This window comes from Taudactylus pleione, unplaced genomic scaffold (assembly GCF_031769625.1).
Source record: "Taudactylus pleione unplaced genomic scaffold, aTauple2 ptg000814l, whole genome shotgun sequence".
NCBI lineage: Eukaryota > Metazoa > Chordata > Amphibia > Anura > Myobatrachidae > Taudactylus > Taudactylus pleione.
Genome location: NW_028285216.1, coordinates 1,476,585 through 1,493,915, shown reverse-complemented (window position 1 = coordinate 1,493,915; position 17,331 = coordinate 1,476,585). Strand labels below are relative to the sequence as shown.

At 45.8% G+C, this 17,331-nt stretch overlaps 1 protein-coding gene across 3 annotated transcripts in view; it reads left to right on the top strand.

The window, feature by feature from the left end:
- ETNK2 (ethanolamine kinase 2) overlaps nucleotides 1–17,331 on the top strand; it is a 75,354-nt gene that overhangs the window by 20,908 nt on the left and 37,115 nt on the right. For all 3 annotated transcript variants that reach the window (XM_088458183.1, XM_088458181.1, XM_088458182.1), the window contains exons 3-5: nucleotides 11,292–11,423; nucleotides 15,438–15,580; nucleotides 15,665–15,748. In XM_088458183.1, coding sequence (XP_088314309.1) covers nucleotides 11,292–11,423; nucleotides 15,438–15,580; nucleotides 15,665–15,748 — 359 coding nt within the window. The remainder of the gene's footprint in view (nucleotides 1–11,291; nucleotides 11,424–15,437; nucleotides 15,581–15,664; nucleotides 15,749–17,331) is intronic.

Here is a 17,331-nt window from a genome sequence, read left to right as displayed (position 1 = left end):
TGATTTTACAGCCTTGCAGGAGGCCAAATATCATTAATGAATTGTAAAGAGGCAGTCAAGCAGGACCGACATATAAACTGCATTAATCAGAAGCATAGGATGCTAGTTAAGGGATAGCTCTTTAGCAGTAAACGGATTGACCAGTACAGCCAGTTCATGAAATGCACTAGTTGAATGAAAGGGAAAATGACAAGAAGATCTCTTTGAGATATCAGTAGCATCAGAGCTGAACCACCAGGGGACTCATATATACAGTAGATACAGTAGATTAATGAGCTTTGAGATACCAATAAGGAAAACTTATTTTCTACTTCAGGGTCCATAGGGTATCCACAGGATACCTTGGGGTATAGGTGTGACGTCAGTCGCAGGGCACCAAAGAGTTAAGCTTTCAGCCTCCCAGGATGCACTAGGTCCCCCTCCTATACCCCGCCCCCGGGCCAAGGCACCTCAGTTTAGTTTGGTGCCCGGCCGGAGTCGGGTGCACCTGTTGGAGTGGGGGCTAGAAGAGCCCCTGAAGCTTTTTCTTCATGCAGCTGTGGCTGCACATCTGGATGAACAGCATGGACAGTCAGTCCTGACGTCCATGCTGTCTTCCCTACACCCCGCCGGTACCAGAACGCCGGTACTGATCCGGGGATGCTGGTGGGCGTCTGGGGTCACAGCTAGCGGTGACCCCAGATGTTCCGGACCATGGCCGGATTCAAGGGGGACAGAGGTAAGCAGCGGGGTTCCGCGGTGGGTCCCCGCTGATCACATGGTCCTAAGTCCCCAGGCAGGGGGCTCCCTGGGGACTGGCTGCAGCGTGGAGCCAGGCGACCAACCTGCGCTTCCACTACCCCCTGGGACAGCGGACCGCAGCAGAGCGGTAGCGCTGCGGCGTCCCAGGGGTTAAATGCATGCCAGGGGAGCGCGCCTTCCCTGTCTCACAGCCGGCGCCTCCCCCGCTGCACACAGCCCTCTCTGCACTGTGCTGACTGGTCCTGTGTCAGCGCTCCTCCCCCAGGCCAGCTTCTCTCTGCTCCTCGGCGGCCATCTTCTCTGCAACGCATGGTGAACGCTGCTGGAAGTCTGGAAGGAAGCATCGTGGTCTGGGTCCCCCCGCATACCTCTCCTCCGCTGTGGCTCAGGTCTGTGTATGCAGCGCTGTGTCCTTCCAGGCCCTGTGTCTGTGTAGTTGAGTGATCAGCACTGTTAGTGCAGGAATTGTTATTTCTCTGCATTGTATGTGACTGTGCTAGCGCTGCCTGTAACTTTTCTTCTCTAAACTGTCAGCTTTATTACTGTCCCTGTTCTTTCTGCTAAAGCCCTTGCGGTGCGGTGCTGCAGGGTGGTCTCTCGCCTATTTAATACTTAATTGGTGAGAGAGGTCACATACGTGGTGCCATCATGTCTGAAAGTGATTTTCCCCTCCGGCTACAGTGTACCACGTGCAAAGTACCGTTAGCGGAGGGGGAGGGTAGCGCGGAGGGCCTTTGCCGGCAGTGTTTGTCCATGGCGCGGCCTATTACGGTTACAGCACCGGTACAGGAGCCGCCCTGGGCTTGTTTCGCTCAGGCGTTAACAGCTTTAGTGGGCCAGTTAGCTCCGCAGCCCGCGTTTACTCCGATGGGTTTGTCCCAGCAGTCTGTGGTGTCGTCACCCATGCAGGGGTTCCCACGACAATTGGTGGTACCCCACAGTCTCCCTATTTCCCCGCTCCCGGGTTCTCAGGAGCCAGCGTGGGTTAACTCCCTGACGAGTTCTGTACAGCACTTGTCGGATGTGTTGCAAGGGGAGTCTGTGATGCGGCCTCATAAAAGGCCGGTGGCGTCTCTGTCCGCTCCTTATGAGGATGACGAAGGGACGTCTGATGATGGGGAGATTCTGGATCCTTACGATCAGGAACCTTTCCATACTAAGGACGCTGATGCTAAGTCCAAAGTATATATTCCTGGACTTATTCGGGCGGTCCGCACAGCCTTGGTGATTGAGGACGAAGTTCCCCCAGCGGCTAAATCTAAGTATGCCTTTTTCAAAGATGTGAAGGGCGATGCCACAGTCTTTCCTCTTTCGGGTCAGTTGGTGGACCATTTAGAGGAGGCGTGGAAACAACCTGGCAAAAGATACCAGCCGCAGAGACGCCTGGCGGTGGCTTATCCGTTCGCGGATAATTATTTTGCTAAGTGTGAATCCCCTCCACAGGTGGATTCTCACGTGACCCGTCTTGTCCGTAGTGCCACATTGCCGATGCCATCCATGTCCTCCCTTAAGGATGCTACGGACCGCAAGGTAGAAATCTGCCTGAAGTCTGCTTATTCCCTTGCAGGGGGGGCAGCACGGCCGGCTATGGCCATTTGCTGGGTTGCCAGAGCGATGGAGCGCTGGGCGGATTCATTAGAGGCTTCTTTTGAATCCGACTGTCCGGCCGAACAGGCGGAGTTGATTGGCAATCTCCGTGATTCGGCCACCTACATCAACGAGGCGGCTCTAGACATTAGTACTCTGGTGTCTAGAATTTCTTCAGCAGCGGTAGCTGCTCGTCGCACCTTGTGGCTGCGATCCTGGAAGGCGGACGCAGATCCAAGAAAGGTCTGGAAGCGTTGCCGTTTACCGGAGAAGTTCTCTTCGGTCCGGATCTGGATAAGATTGTGGCCACGCTGGCGGCAGCCAAATCTGCTTGTCTCCCGTCGGCCGCTGCTCCTTCTGGTTCTGGACCATCGTCCTTTCGGTCATCTAGGGCCCAGGGCAGGCCCAAACCACAGTCGTTTCCTCGACAGGCTGGCCCTAAGAAATCGGTCAAGCCCCGGAAACAGGCATGGAGTACCAGACGTCCGGCCCCCAAGCCAGATGACAAGCCTGCGGCCTGACGGTCCGGGTCTCCCCTTGGGGGATCCCAGGGTGGGAGGCCGCCTGCTGCAGTTCTCCCGGTGTTGGTCGTTCACTACGACAGACACTTGGGTTCTGGAGGTGGTCTCTCACGGGTACGCCCTCTCCTTCCGGCACAGACCCCCGGCTCGATTCTTCACCACGGGTCTACCATCAGACCGGAACAAGGCTACGGAGCTGCGGAAGGTATTGCACACTATGCTCCAGGCTGGAGTTATAGTGCCTGTTCCATTCTCCCAGAGGGGCCAGGGTTTCTATTCAAATCTTTTTTTGGTACAGAAACCCAATGGGTCATATCGTCCGATTCTCAACCTCAAAGCACTCAACAAGTCTTTGCGGGTCCCGAAGTTTCGGATGGAGACCCTACGGTCCATCATTCTGGCGCTGGAACCTGGGGACTACATGGTGTCATTGAACTTACAGGACGCTATGGCGGTCATGGCGGCTTCTCTGCGGCTGCAAGGAGTCCGCATGTTGCCGTACTTGGACGACCTGTTATTGGTGGCAGGATCTCCAGAGCTCCTGTTACACCACTTGGACCTGACCATTGCACTGCTGCAATGGCACGGCTGGCTAATCAACTGGCAGAAGTCCACTCTAATCCCGTCTCGGAGGATTCTGCATCTTGGAGCCTTATTGGACTCGGGACAGCAAAGGATCTTCGTGACGGAGGACAAGATCTCTGCTTTACAGTCAAGGGTGCGCAGTTGTCTGCACAGCCGCCGGGTGTCCTTACACTCGGCGATGAGGTTACTGGGCTCCATGGTGTCGGTGTTCGACATGGTGGAATACGCCCAGTTTCACTCCAGACCTCTGCAGCACCTGATCCTGTCCAAGTGGAACGGGCTGCCTCAGTCTCTGAAGTTCCAGACGATTGTGCTCACCCCGGAGGTTCGCCTGTCCCTTGCGTGGTGGTTAAAGACGACCCACCTCAACAAGGGACGTCCGTTCTGGGTTCCAAATTGGGTCCTGTTGACAACGGACGCCAGTCTTCGGGGCTGGGGAGCAGTTTCGGGTCCACACTTGTTCCAGGGCAGGTGGACACCGACAGAAGCGGAGCTTCCAATAAATATCTTGGAACTCCGTGCGGTCTTCAATGCTCTCCTGCAGGCACAGCGGTTTCTCCAGGGTCACCCGGTGCAGGTCCAGTCGGACAATGCTACCACCGTGGCCTACATAAACAGGCAAGGAGGAACTCGCAGTCGGGCGGCTCTCGTAGAGGTCTCTCGGATCCTGGTTTGGGCGGAGCGCAATCTTCCGGCCATATCAGCGGTCTTCATCCCGGGAGTGCTAAATTGGGAGGCAGACTTTCTAAGTCGCCAGGACGTTCATCCAGGGGAATGGTCCCTGCACCCGGACGTTTTTCAACTACTGGTGGACAGGTGGGGTCTTCCAGAAATCGACCTCATGGCGTCCCGGCACAACAACAAGTTGCCGGTGTACGGGTCTCGCACAAGAGACGAAGGGGCGTCTCTGGTGGATGCTCTGTCCGTCCGGTGGACGTTCAGGTTCGCATACCTGTTCCCTCCGGTCTCCCTTCTTCCACGGGTAATCCGGAAATTCAAACAGGAAGGAGGGACGCTCCTGTTGATAGCTCCCGCGTGGCCCAGACGGCACTGGTTCTCAGACCTTCAGGGTCTGTCCGTGGACAGTCCTCTGCGGTTGCCGCTACGACCGGACCTTCTGTCTCAGGGTCCTTGTCTTCACCCGGACCTGACTCGGCTGTCTTTGGCGGCGTGGCTGTTGAGACGGCCATGCTGAGGTCCTGGGGGTTTTCCAGCTCTGTGGTGTGTACCATGTTACGAGCTCGGAAACCATCTTCCGCGAGGATATACCATCGCGTGTGGCATATGTTCTTCCAGTGGTGTCGACCGAGAGGTTATGCACCGCGGGAGTTTCGTCTGTCTCGGATTCTCGCCTTCCTGCAAGCGGGACTAGATCATGGGCTTCGCCTTGCTTCTTTGAAGGTACAGGTTTCGGCCCTATCTGTCTGGTTTCACCGTAGGATTGCTACAATCCCGGATGTGCGCACCTTTATGCAAGGTGTTCTCCGTATTCAGCCGCCCTTTGTTCCACCTGTGGCGCCTTGGGATTTGGCTGTGGTCCTGAGGGCTCTCCAAGGACCGCCGTTTGAACCACTGGGCTCAGTGGATATTAAATGGCTAACAGCTAAGACTGTTTTCCTTCTGGCCGTTGCTTCAGCCAGACGTGTTTCTGAGTTAGGGGCTCTTTCTTGTAGACCCCCTTTCTTGGTTTTTCATGGGAACAGGGCAGTGCTCCGCACTCGGCCCAAGTTTCTTCCCAAAGTTGTTTCCCAGTTTCATGTTAACGAGGAAATAGTTGTTCCGGCCTTTAACTCACCGGGTCTTTCCGTGGGTGAGGCCTCTTTGGATGTTGTGCGGGCCTTAAGGACTTATGTTGACCGCACTTCTTTGTTTAGGAAGTCGGACGCTTTGTTGTCCTCTATGGCTTCTGTAAAAAGGGTTGGCCTGCTTCAAAGCAAACTTTGGCAGCCTGGATCCGTATGGCTATTTCTGAAGCTTATCTTCATGAAGGCCTACCGGTCCCTCCTTCTCTGAAGGCTCATTCCACTAGGTCTGTGGGTCCTTCGTGGGCAGCTCGACGTGGTGCCTCGGCAGTTCAGATCTGCAAGGCTGCTACGTGGTCTTCTGTCCATACCTTCGTGAGGTATTACAGGTTTGACACCTTCGCCTCTCAGGATGCTTCCTTCGGGCGGCGGATTCTCCTTTCTGCACAGGAGCGTCCCCACCCTTAAAGGATACTGCTTTGGGACATCCCCAAGGTATCCTGTGGATACCCTATGGACCCTGAAGTAGAAAATATGAGATATGGTAAGAACTTACCCTTGTTATCTCTATTTCTACGAAGTCCATAGGGTTCCACAGGACTCCCGCCCTGTCGCACCTGTGCTGCAGATGGGCTTTGCTCTGGTCACCGGTTTTCCGTCTCCCTCTGGTGAGAATGTGATTCTTGTATGTGTCCAGATCTTTGTTCTCTCTCTTCCTTCTCCTCCTCCGGCCTATGGCTTGGTAACTAACTGAGGTGCCTTGGCCCGGGGGCGGGGTATAGGAGGGGGACCTAGTGCATCCTGGGAGGCTGAAAGCTTAACTCTTTGGTGCCCTGCGACTGACGTCACACCTATACCCCAAGGTATCCTGTGGAACCCTATGGACTTCGTAGAAATAGAGATAACAAGGGTAAGTTCTTACCATATCTCATATTTTTTACATTCATGGATGTTCAGTCAAAAAGGATACTCAGTGGTCTGCTTTAAAAGCAAGAATGATATGCTGGATATATGAAGATATCTTCATCAGTGTCTGATTAATGGGGAGCTGGTACAGGTATCCCGCAGCACCTGTTCCTCGATGTGGAAGCCTGCTGCGCAGCTCCCAAGACCCTTAAGTGTGGCATTGTGACGCCGTCAAGAGGCTGGAATCCGCACACCAGGCTCAGGGATGAGTGCTAGCAGCAGTGGGGGGTACCATGTGGCATACTGGGTCGCTGTGTGACATATTGGTGTCACTGTGTGGCATAATGTGCATACTGGGACATTGTGCATCATAATGCTTACTGGGGGCACTGTGGCATAAAGCTAACTGGTAGGCATAATAATTTCATTTTATTGATAGGGGACCAACAAATTATTTGCCTGGGGCTCACAGAAACCTTAATCTGGCCATGATCTTGCTTAAGTCAGTAACACATTTGTCAGGATGTCAGAAATACTACATGCAAGTAATGGGACTGTATATACAAGTGGTGAGTTGCAGATCATCTTAAAAATGAGCCGAATTGTGTTCCAGACCACAGTATCATCTGCTCCCAATAATGGTATACACTGTGTAAAAATAGAAGTTTGCTCTTTGATGCAGGTGTTCCAATGACATATTGGGGAGAAGCCAACCATTGTTCACCCATTAAGGCTACACAGAGAACTCCATATGAATAGTGGAACAGATATAAGTCTGAGCTGCAGCATATTAGAATATTTGGAAGCAAGACTTTATACATGTTCTAAAAGTCAAGCGTACCTTTACCTTCTGTTAGAAGATCCAGAGTATGAAATAAAAGCATTCCGGCTAAATTACCTACATATTTGAACTACACAACAATCCAAGCCAGAGTGGTGAAAGGAGATACGAAGATGCCTATCTATAATAAGTGGTTTAAAGCTGCTCATAGTTTGGCACTTTACTGCGTAAGTGCCACATATCCCTTCCTCCAAACAAGCAGGCTAGCGGGACACCCTCCTGCCTTGTCTCCCATTCCTATTTTGTTTTGCCAGTTTGTTCACTTACTCCAACGACTATTTTACTGTACTATATGTGTGTTGTAAAATTGTTAGTACACCAAAAAGAAAGACAAGGAACTAGAAAGCAACAGCTTACTGACAGGGTAAATTACTACAATCCGCTCTCGTGAGACACAATGTAAAAGCATGCCTAGGAATGCAGATAGGTAAAAAAAATGCCAAGAGGTGCTTTATGCATATAACGCCAGCCTCATACCACTTTAGAATTACCACTTTCATTACATTCAATTTTTCTCCTAAAAACAGCTTGGTTTAATCTGATTGATAGTGTAAATTAATCATAAGAGTTAGGGACATCTGGACTGTCTATATTACATTTGTCACTTCTGAGTGTTTTTTATATTGGGTAAAGTGTGCCTAGAAACAGGCACTTCACCGAATGGAAGGTTCAAAATACATTACATAATATTGGTGAAGACAAAAAGTAGAGAAGGCCCTAAGCACTGATTGGCATATAGATAATAGTAGCTGACAGTAAACCACCTTGACAGACCATTGCCTTACTCAGAAATATCTAAGTAAGAAGATCAGATGATCTCTCCTTTGTATGGATGTGATGGTGGGATGCTCTCGATACAAAGGGAGGAACATGAAGAGTACTGTGTTGTGGGGCAATCCTTACTAACTTATAACTTTTTATATCAGAAAAGGATAATATGATACAATAAAATACATCAAACACCATAAACACAAAATTAACTGTACCAGATGTACTAATCTCTAGAAAGTGATACATTGGAAAATAAAGTACCAGCCAATCAGCTCCTGTCATTTTTCAAACACCGCCTGTAACATGACAGTTAGGAGTTGAGTGGCTGGTAGTTTATCACTTTCCAATTTACCACTTTCTAGAGCTTTGTACATCTCCCTGTAACACACAAATATAAAATCCTAGGGATATAGGGCCTTATATTTCGACGAGTTTCATTATCCAGGAAAAAGGAAGGGCTGGGTTGCACATCTTAATCTTAAACATAATAATAGGTGCTAACATGCTGAGACCTGTAGTTCTACTGAAGAAAAGAAGGGGGAGAAGCAGGTGCACACTATAAGCACTAAGAATTCTAATGATCAAAATATTTATAATAAACTGTAACAATTAACATGGTTTTAAAAGTAAGGTTTTCTAGTACGTTTGGCCAAAGATGTTTGCCCACCTACCACGTTACGGTGACCTCATCAGGTGGGTCCCTAACATCTCTAATACTGATACATTAAATAATGTATCTAGGACTTACCTTTCATAGAGCCCATTAAATGTATGTAATGCAAAGGACCCATACCAATTAAAATCACCTGGGGCAGGTAGGAGGAGTACTAGCCCAAGAGTGGGATGTTAGGGACCCACCTTATAAGGGTTACCGTGACGTGGTAGGTGGGCAAACATCTTTGGCCAAACATGTACTAAGAAACCTTACTTTAAAAACAATGATAATTATTACAGTTTATTATAAATATTTTGATCATTAGAATTTTTAGTGCTTATAGTGTGCACCTGCTTCTCCCCCAAGTTTTATCATTATCATTCACAATGAATGATAAATCTCGTTGTGTAGGATAATGATGCTCCAGCCAATCAGCTCCCAACTGTCATCTGTTTGAAAAATGACAGTTGGGAGCTGATCGGCTGGAGCACCATTTATCATATGCAATGAGTTTTATCACTTGTTGTGAGTAATAAAACTTGTTGATAGATAAGGCCCATAAGTAAATAGTTGGGGTAAAATACAGAAAGTATGTGTGCAAATGTCGGTACCAGGTTGATACTGTAGCACTGTAGTCAGAAATAGTACTCCTTATATCTACATTCTGACTATATTATATTATAATAACAATGAAACAAGACCTGATCTCCGCCAGCACTGAGCTAGTGTGAAAGTGAAGTTCTTTAACTGAGTGGAAATGTACAGTATATATGGCCATCATCACAGCAAGGGACACAATTAATAAAGGATCCATTCCTTCTATAAAAATATGATTATGTAAAATTTTATTTTAGTTACTTGAAATTAGTAGAGTTCATACTGTGCCTTAGTAAATATTATGGATCAGTTCATTTAGAGCAGTGGTTCTCAACCTTGGAAATAAGTTTTCTGTAATGGGTAGGGATTGACATCCAGGTGATAATTAGACACATAGGGAAAGCAGTATCCTGAGAATACCAAGCCCCATGCATCACAGTATCACTGGTATTTCCTGCATAAACAAGTTACAAAAAATATTGAGATATGATCTGGATTTAGTGACACAACATCATACATCCCAACTGTCCCGCTTCCAGTGGGACATTCCTTCTGTCCCACCCGCGGGCCACAGTGTCCCGCAGTGGTGGGGAAGTTTGGGTAAATCATGAGCAGAGCAGTGGGTGAATAGATGCCATGCGCATGGCATCTCTTCACTGTTCGGGGAGAGCCCTGGTGGCAGCCCAGCATCTCCGTGGATGCTGGTCTCGCCCCCGGAGTGATGAAAAGGCAAGAGGCCACGCCTCTTCGTCCTGAGACCACGTCCCCTTTTCGGACGTGCGCCCGCGGCAGTCCCGAGCTGAACTTTCCAAAGTTGGGAGGTATACAACATCCCCAATGACTATGATATCAGCATATAATATTGTATGTTAATAAATGTTGTACCAGTTTTAATTGTTTTAAAATAACAAAGTGTAATAAAAATGTAATCATTAAAGTTCAAAAATATTAAAGTTTATCCTGGTATCAGAATATATGTTAGCAGATACGCTATATAGGAGCAGCAGAGAGTATAGAAAGTATAATCAAACAGGAACTCTTTATTTCTGTATAATCAGGAATAAACACATGTTGCTTTCTTAGCATGGAGAGGAGGGGAGAAGGAAAACATCTGTAACAGAGTATGGATAAACACACCCCTTAGTTACCGTCTTTCTTAACTAACTTTATCAACAGCTGAACACTGATGATATCAGCATGTGTAAAGCTGCTGGGTACTCACCTATACAATAGTCAGGTCGTTCTTTCGATTTCGACCCATTCGCATATCGTAAGAGTTTGTACACACCTTTGATCATGTTTTGTCGGCAGAAAACTGGTGGAATTGAAGGATCGCATCTTACAGATGTGTCCTCACTCGTCTTTGCTGCAGTAGCACCAAACAGGATCCTCCTAGTGCGCCTGGCCCCGTGAGACTCTACTAGCATCAGGCGTTTTTTTTGCCAAAATGCATCTAAGTCGCAATGCGATGCAATTAGGACACACCAGGAAACTGTGCCCATTAATTTGATATGTGACACTTGTATATCTGGTTGCGACTGAGTCTCTCAATCAGCATGTGACGTGCTGTAATGTTGTCAATTTTTTCCTTAAATTGTAATACGTGAGAGACATGTAGAATTCATTCTGTTCATATTTTTTAAATCTTGTTTATAGTACACTATTGCTTTAACAGATATGTCATTCCTCGTCTATACTCCTTGCGTTATGAGTCGTGTTACACAGGACGCACGAGAGCTGCCGGCTCTCGTGCGACTCGGCCGGTGCCCGAGCATCTTTTTTGTCACAAATATGTCTTCTTCGCAATGGAATGCGGATTAGACGCACAAGCAGACTTTGCTGATTAACATGGTATGCGGCCTGTGTATGTTCTGTGTGCAGCCGAGTCTGTAAAAACATCACAATGGAACGTGGTGTGGAGAATAGCCGATGAGATTGTAATGTAGCATTTCATATGCAGATACAGCGGCAGTCGCACACAGAACCTACACATATTATTTTAACAGCAAAGTCTGCTTGTGCATATTATTCGCATCCCATTGCGAATAAGATGCATTTGCGGCAAAAAAGACGCACAAAAAGACGCTCAGCATGAGTAAACTGGCACGGGACTAGGCGTGAACAGAAGGGCTATATAATGCGACTGCAGCAACAACGACGGAGGACACATCTGTATGTATAGCAGTGCCTAAACAGTTTATCTAATAGCAATTATATGCATTACAAATGTTGGGGGTAATAGTAACGCAAATGGGCTGCCAGGGGATACCCCGAGTGAAAATTAATGTGAACTACTGATTTAGAGGGTGACTCTATATTTGAACTTACACCTTTCTTTTTGACAGGTTAATTGCATCTGAGATGGCCAAATACCACTGTATTCCAGCTCATAATGGCTGCCTTCCAAAAGCTGCATTGTGGCAGAAGCTGAACAAGTATATATCTATCCTGCACACTGATGATGGAGCCCAGGGCAGGTATGTAGCTGGCAGGAGCAAATCTCATCAATGCAGCAGTCTGTACTGGCAATAGCAAACTGCCCATCAACAGCAGTTTTCAAATTGTAAGGCTACAGGCTGAGTGCTTGAGAAGTGAAGATAACTTGCACCAATGAAAAAGGTCCAATGGAGGTTAGGAGTATGCAGCTTAATCTTTTGGAACTCAAACAATAGGTTCCTAGAAGATAGCTGGATCAAATGGGGGGTGTTCCAGCACCTCTCCCACCTGTGTAGGTTATTTTACAAAAAAAAGACAAAAACAAATATAGTATACACTGAGTGATCCAAAAACATACACTCAGTATTATATATGCTCACCGATTCTTGAATGTAATGGAGCCTTGGGTAATGCTGCACCGTGGCTTACAAACCTTCTGGAAGGTGCACCTGAGGATATTCAGAAAGGGTTACAGAAAAAACAACAGTGTCTACTGTCACCTATGGTGAATTGGACAATATAAATCCTTTAAGATCATACTCACCCTTTATAAATGTGCTGTTCGCCTTGGACATTCATTTATAATCCCAGTGTCCCGACGGTTGTATAATAATGGAATAAAGGGCCTGATTCAGAGCCGGACGCTATTTGCGCTCGCTCGTTCAGGAAAAAGGGGTGGCTATTCAAATGAACCGTTCGCTCTTTGCGGTCTGTTCACGCCTCTAGGTCTGAACGAGCGAACAAAACATGCGGTCGTTTTTTGGAAAACTACGCCCCCTGGCCGCTCGTATCCTATGTCATGTCCGCTATTTATTAGATTAATCGAGTACATCGACCAGCGTATGAACTGCTCGCTATTCTTGTGGTTGGTTTTTCCTACCGCAATCTTGCGAGCAGTTCTGACTATAAAATAACCCAGTGACGTGGTCAATGACGCTGCTGTATTAATTATGCACCTTAATAAAGCTTACTATACCCTTAAAACACCCGTTTTGACCTTTAAGCACGCCTGCGTTCGGATCTCCACTCCCCGTTTTCAAGCACCTTCCCCCGTTACCACCCACATACGTCTCCTCCTGTCACTCAAAATAGCAGGCATTCGCTATTTAGTGAACAAACGATTTTCGGCCGCACTGACTGGTTCGCGCATGCGTATTACGATCCGTACGCATGCAGAGTTGTGCAAACATCGCTCGGAACGAACAAACGGCCGCTTACGAGCGGCTCTGAATCAGGCCCAAAGTCCTGTTATCTCATTACAGAGAGGTAGAAGGATTTAAGAGTGCTTGGGTGTTCTTAGAAAAAATAATGTTTAATTAGGGATGGTCCTCCCAACTTAAGAAGAGACATTAGATAAAGCATAAAATAATTGTAATTAACATTTAATTATTAAAAAAGGCAAAAAATATAATTTTCTAAGATAGAAAATAAGAAATGCAAGGGTGAATAGGAAAATAGTAACTTCAAAATTGCTGCAACGTGTATTTCAGATCCCTGCAGTACTACGGTGCCTTCCTAATAAATCCACCAATGTACAAATATTGCATAAGGAACAAGAGGCGGCACTCACTTGGTACATAGTGAGTACATAGTTCATAAACAATAGAGAATAACTGGGTGTTCATCCGGATAAACTCACAGATGCTAGGTCAATGTTTCAGGGCTTCTACGCCCTTTCCTCAGGACCAAGAAAGTATTATAATAAATATATATTATAATTATGTGGTAAAATGTTTTTTTTTCACATTGTGGTCCAGCGAGTGCTGCCTTTTGCTCCTCATGGTATACTTGTAGGTTGTATGAATCTATTAAGTCCGGCAGTGGTACTGCCGGACTATTGGAAACACTATATGCCAAACAGCACATCCCATCCTTTTCTTCTTAATGTAAATCCACTTATCTCCCTATAAGCTACTAAGGGTTTGGGCCTCACTGGTGTCCCATTTCCTCTGCACGTCTTATGGAACTTGGGGAGAAACTCTGCTCAGTGTGAGGCACTTTCTGACATCAGAATAAATAAATATTGGGAGTTACATGCAAGTCAACCACAGATGTGACCGCCTTGTGTTCTTGAAATAAATGTGGATCTTTTCCTATATTTATACATCTGCTTGTGAAATTTGAGTTCATTCCTATCAGCACACAATTACACCAGCCCTGTACTTGGTGCAACAGCTCTATCTGGAATGTGTTCAGTTTTCCCCAATTCCACCTACCTGCCAATGACATACCCTCAGAACACTATGAACGCCCAGTTGCTGCTCAGCACAACTCACTCAACCAAAAGTGGACATGACTCTGAATAGCCAATAAACGCTCAAAGTTGGGTTTACCTGGCTTAACGCATGTGCAGTGCAAAAAATTGCATGATCTAGATGCAAATGGATCTGTGTGCAACTCTGAATCAGCTTCATTATTTACAGAAATGTTACTAATGGAAGTGTGCATTGATGTGTATTATATATATAATTTGATTTTGATCACTTGGCCACTGCGATGTTTGATCATGCCACACCCTAAAACTTCCCTTCAGTACCAAATCCATAGTCTATGTTATGATGTAATTAATTGTCTCTTCCATAGAAGTCCCATAGTAAGCTTTATTAGTCTATTACTTTGCCACTTTTGGAATGGAACCATCCCACAGTGAATTGGCATCAAATTCAAGACAAAGAATTGTAATAATTCTAGGGATACACTAATTGGGTAAGTGTAGGCATACTAAGAGAAATCATGTGGTATCTATCTGTATTAGAGGACTTGTAAGGTTTCCACAATAGCAAAACAATCTTAAATCAAATTGAAAAACAAGCAAGCACTCCCAGATTTATCTGACCCTGTCGCTCAGGGACACATATGTACAGTTAAATACTTAGAAACCATAGTGATACAAATATTGCTGCAGCTTTAGTAAAGTATTACGTGCACAACTATTTGCGTTACTTTAAACACCAAATAAATATGAGCTCTGAATATGTGTGACATTTTATAGTCACCCAGTTAATGATTGTGAAGTATTGAATGAGATTATTCTCCAGGTTTATTGGTTACCTGAGAAACTGCATTCTCCTTATCCAGATTATCCTAATGAATGTTAGAGATTGGGATGTAATTGTGGACATGACAGATAGTGCACCACTTGCAGGATTAAGTTACTTTCTAAAAACTTTTCGGCATCGATGGACTTACATAAAAATATATTGAGGAATATTGGAGAAAAGTCATCATTCCTTTCATTCGATAGATGAAAATAAATACAGAAAATAGCAAGTATGACATTTACTTGATTGTAAAATCAACAACAATGGAGTAATTAATTTCACATAGTGTTACAACGTACATATACAGTCAAGTAAATACTGTAGAGTCACCAAGTTTAACAATCCAATTACTGCAACCACAGTCACACTGTCTCTGTAGATTTCTGCTACCTTTCAGGGAGATTGGTAGATCCAAGAAACTATAATGAACTATATGGCTATCCTTAAGCCAAAAGTGTTGGTATTCCCATATATCACAAACAACTTCCACAGCTGATTGAGGGAGAAATTACATTTTTATAATGTATGGCTGGAAGCCATATTAACAAGAACATAGTGCTTATTTAGGAAAAGGGAAATTATGGAAGGGTTTGGGACATCATGGGCAATACTCCTGCCTTTTAAGGTTAATTCAGTTGTACTGATGGCTTTTGAATTGGGGTAGCAACCGTAAATAGAGGTTGTACTAAATGTCCACAGACCCAGAGTGCTCTTATACCCAGCTGCAGCCCGGCATATTATAATACTGCTCACGAGGCTCATCTGCAACTTTTACACTTCAATGTGACTCATAGGGTATGAATGGTTGGTGACCACTGCTAAAGGCATTCTCGTTCTGATTGTTATGTATACAGTATTTTAGTTAACAGCCTGATTAAATTACTTTCAAAATGCACAAATTCTTTTGTTGCTAGGATCTGCTTTGGCACTGTAAATATGGGGCATTGAAATATATAGGGAAAAATCTCCATTTGCATACACAATAATAAAGCAATTTTGTTTAACCCACTATAGGCTACCAGCGGAGATTCCCAGCTTGAAGGTGTTGGAAGACGAACTTTTCTGGCTGCAGAAGTACTTGCCATCCCTCAAATCTCCTATAGTTCTTTGCCACAATGACTTATTATGTAAGAACGTAATCTACAATGAAGAAGAGGGTGAGTGTAATATCACACCCATAAAAGTGGTTCCAGTAAATGACTTTACCAATACTCAAGGGGTTCTCTTGTCTTTGTTCTCAGGTTATGTCCGGTTTATTGACTATGAATATGCTGGATACAATTACCAGGCCTATGACATTGCAAATCATTTCAACGAATTTGCAGGTAACTATCTGCACTCTGGGCCTGATTCAGCAAGGATCGCAGTAGCAAAGATGCACGCAATCGGTCGATTAATTCGCATTGCATATGCATCGCAGTGCGCGTGTGCGAACTTGTAATTGCGATGGGAACTGCGTTTGCAGAGGCTACGCAGACCCTGAGCACACTGATTGACAGGAAGTGCTGTTTGTGGGTGGTGATGGGGAGTCGTCGGACAAACGCTGGAGTGCCAGTGCATTGCAACGCCGTTCAGGGGCGTGCATAAAGTATCCACTGCTAACTCAGATGCAGCCTGAGGTCTCATAGCATGTGCTGAAATTAGCAATTCCTGAGTGAGGTCTGACCTGCCTTAACTGTGCTTATGAGTCCGATGTTACTCGATGTTACTGATTATTTCGCTATATTGCCCAAGTATATGGATGTGTGTAAGGGGAAGTGGGCGTCCTTATGCCAGGCTGTGATCGCAATGTGATTGCACACATTTTCATTTCACTGCTGATATTAGCAACTGCGGTGCGTGCGATCTAGCAGAATAGCGATCCTTGCTCAATCAGGCCCTAAGTACTCAGTGTGAGTTATATTTTGCTGTACCCCATTTACTTCCTCTTAACTATCATTCTACTATACCACCACCACCATCACCACACTATTACCCCTAAGCACCTGATATCCTCCTCTCCTCACAACATACAGCACCCTACTTTTTATGACAGCCGCATCCCACTGCAAACCCAACTTGTCCCAATTTTTACCATGCTGCAGCCAGTATCTTGTTGTTAGGATAGTAGCATGCTGTGCCATGTACCATTAGGCCTGGCATGCAATGGATATCTGTAACTGTGCAGGAAGTGTGGCATAATTCGCTGATAAGAAAGACACTCGGCTGACTCCTGGTTGATGGTGGTGGAAAATGCTCAGGTATTGCTCCAGAATAGCCCATAAATGCATATGGATAACATCAGTATCATGTATCAAACCAATGAGCGACCACACCTTCACACCTACTCTGTGGATGGGGGGCAGGAAGACACCTGACAAATGGGGTGAAGATCATTCAGTAGTATTAATTAGTGATTAGCATTGAGCTTATCTTCTAAGTGAATGTTTGACCAAGGCAGGAAATGGGACCAGAACATTACAGGACCACCAGAAACCTTAATTGTTGGAAACAAGCATCCAGGTCTGGATTGTTCTTTAGTTCGGCACCGCTCATTTGTCTACTTGAGGAGAACATGGTAAAAGATGACTCATCTGACCGTTTGCCCTTTCTCCACTGCTCAGCAGTCCATTCCCATAGTCTTTACACCACTGAACTTGTAACTGCTCATTGCTAGAGGTGGTAAGCAGCAAAGGTACTGCAACCCAAGTATGATATCCTGATCTATTGAGTTGCTGTTGGTCAATATTTTATTAAACTGTATGTTTGCTTTTCAGGTTCAAATTTGCAGTCAATTAATTTAATTAATTCATTTATGCTGCAATCCTGGACACTTCTTTCCGCTGTTGACCTTTACTGATGATGTTTTTTCCTCAGTGTTCCATGCAGACATAACTTCAGACACAGCATCCCGCACAGCTTTTGGGGA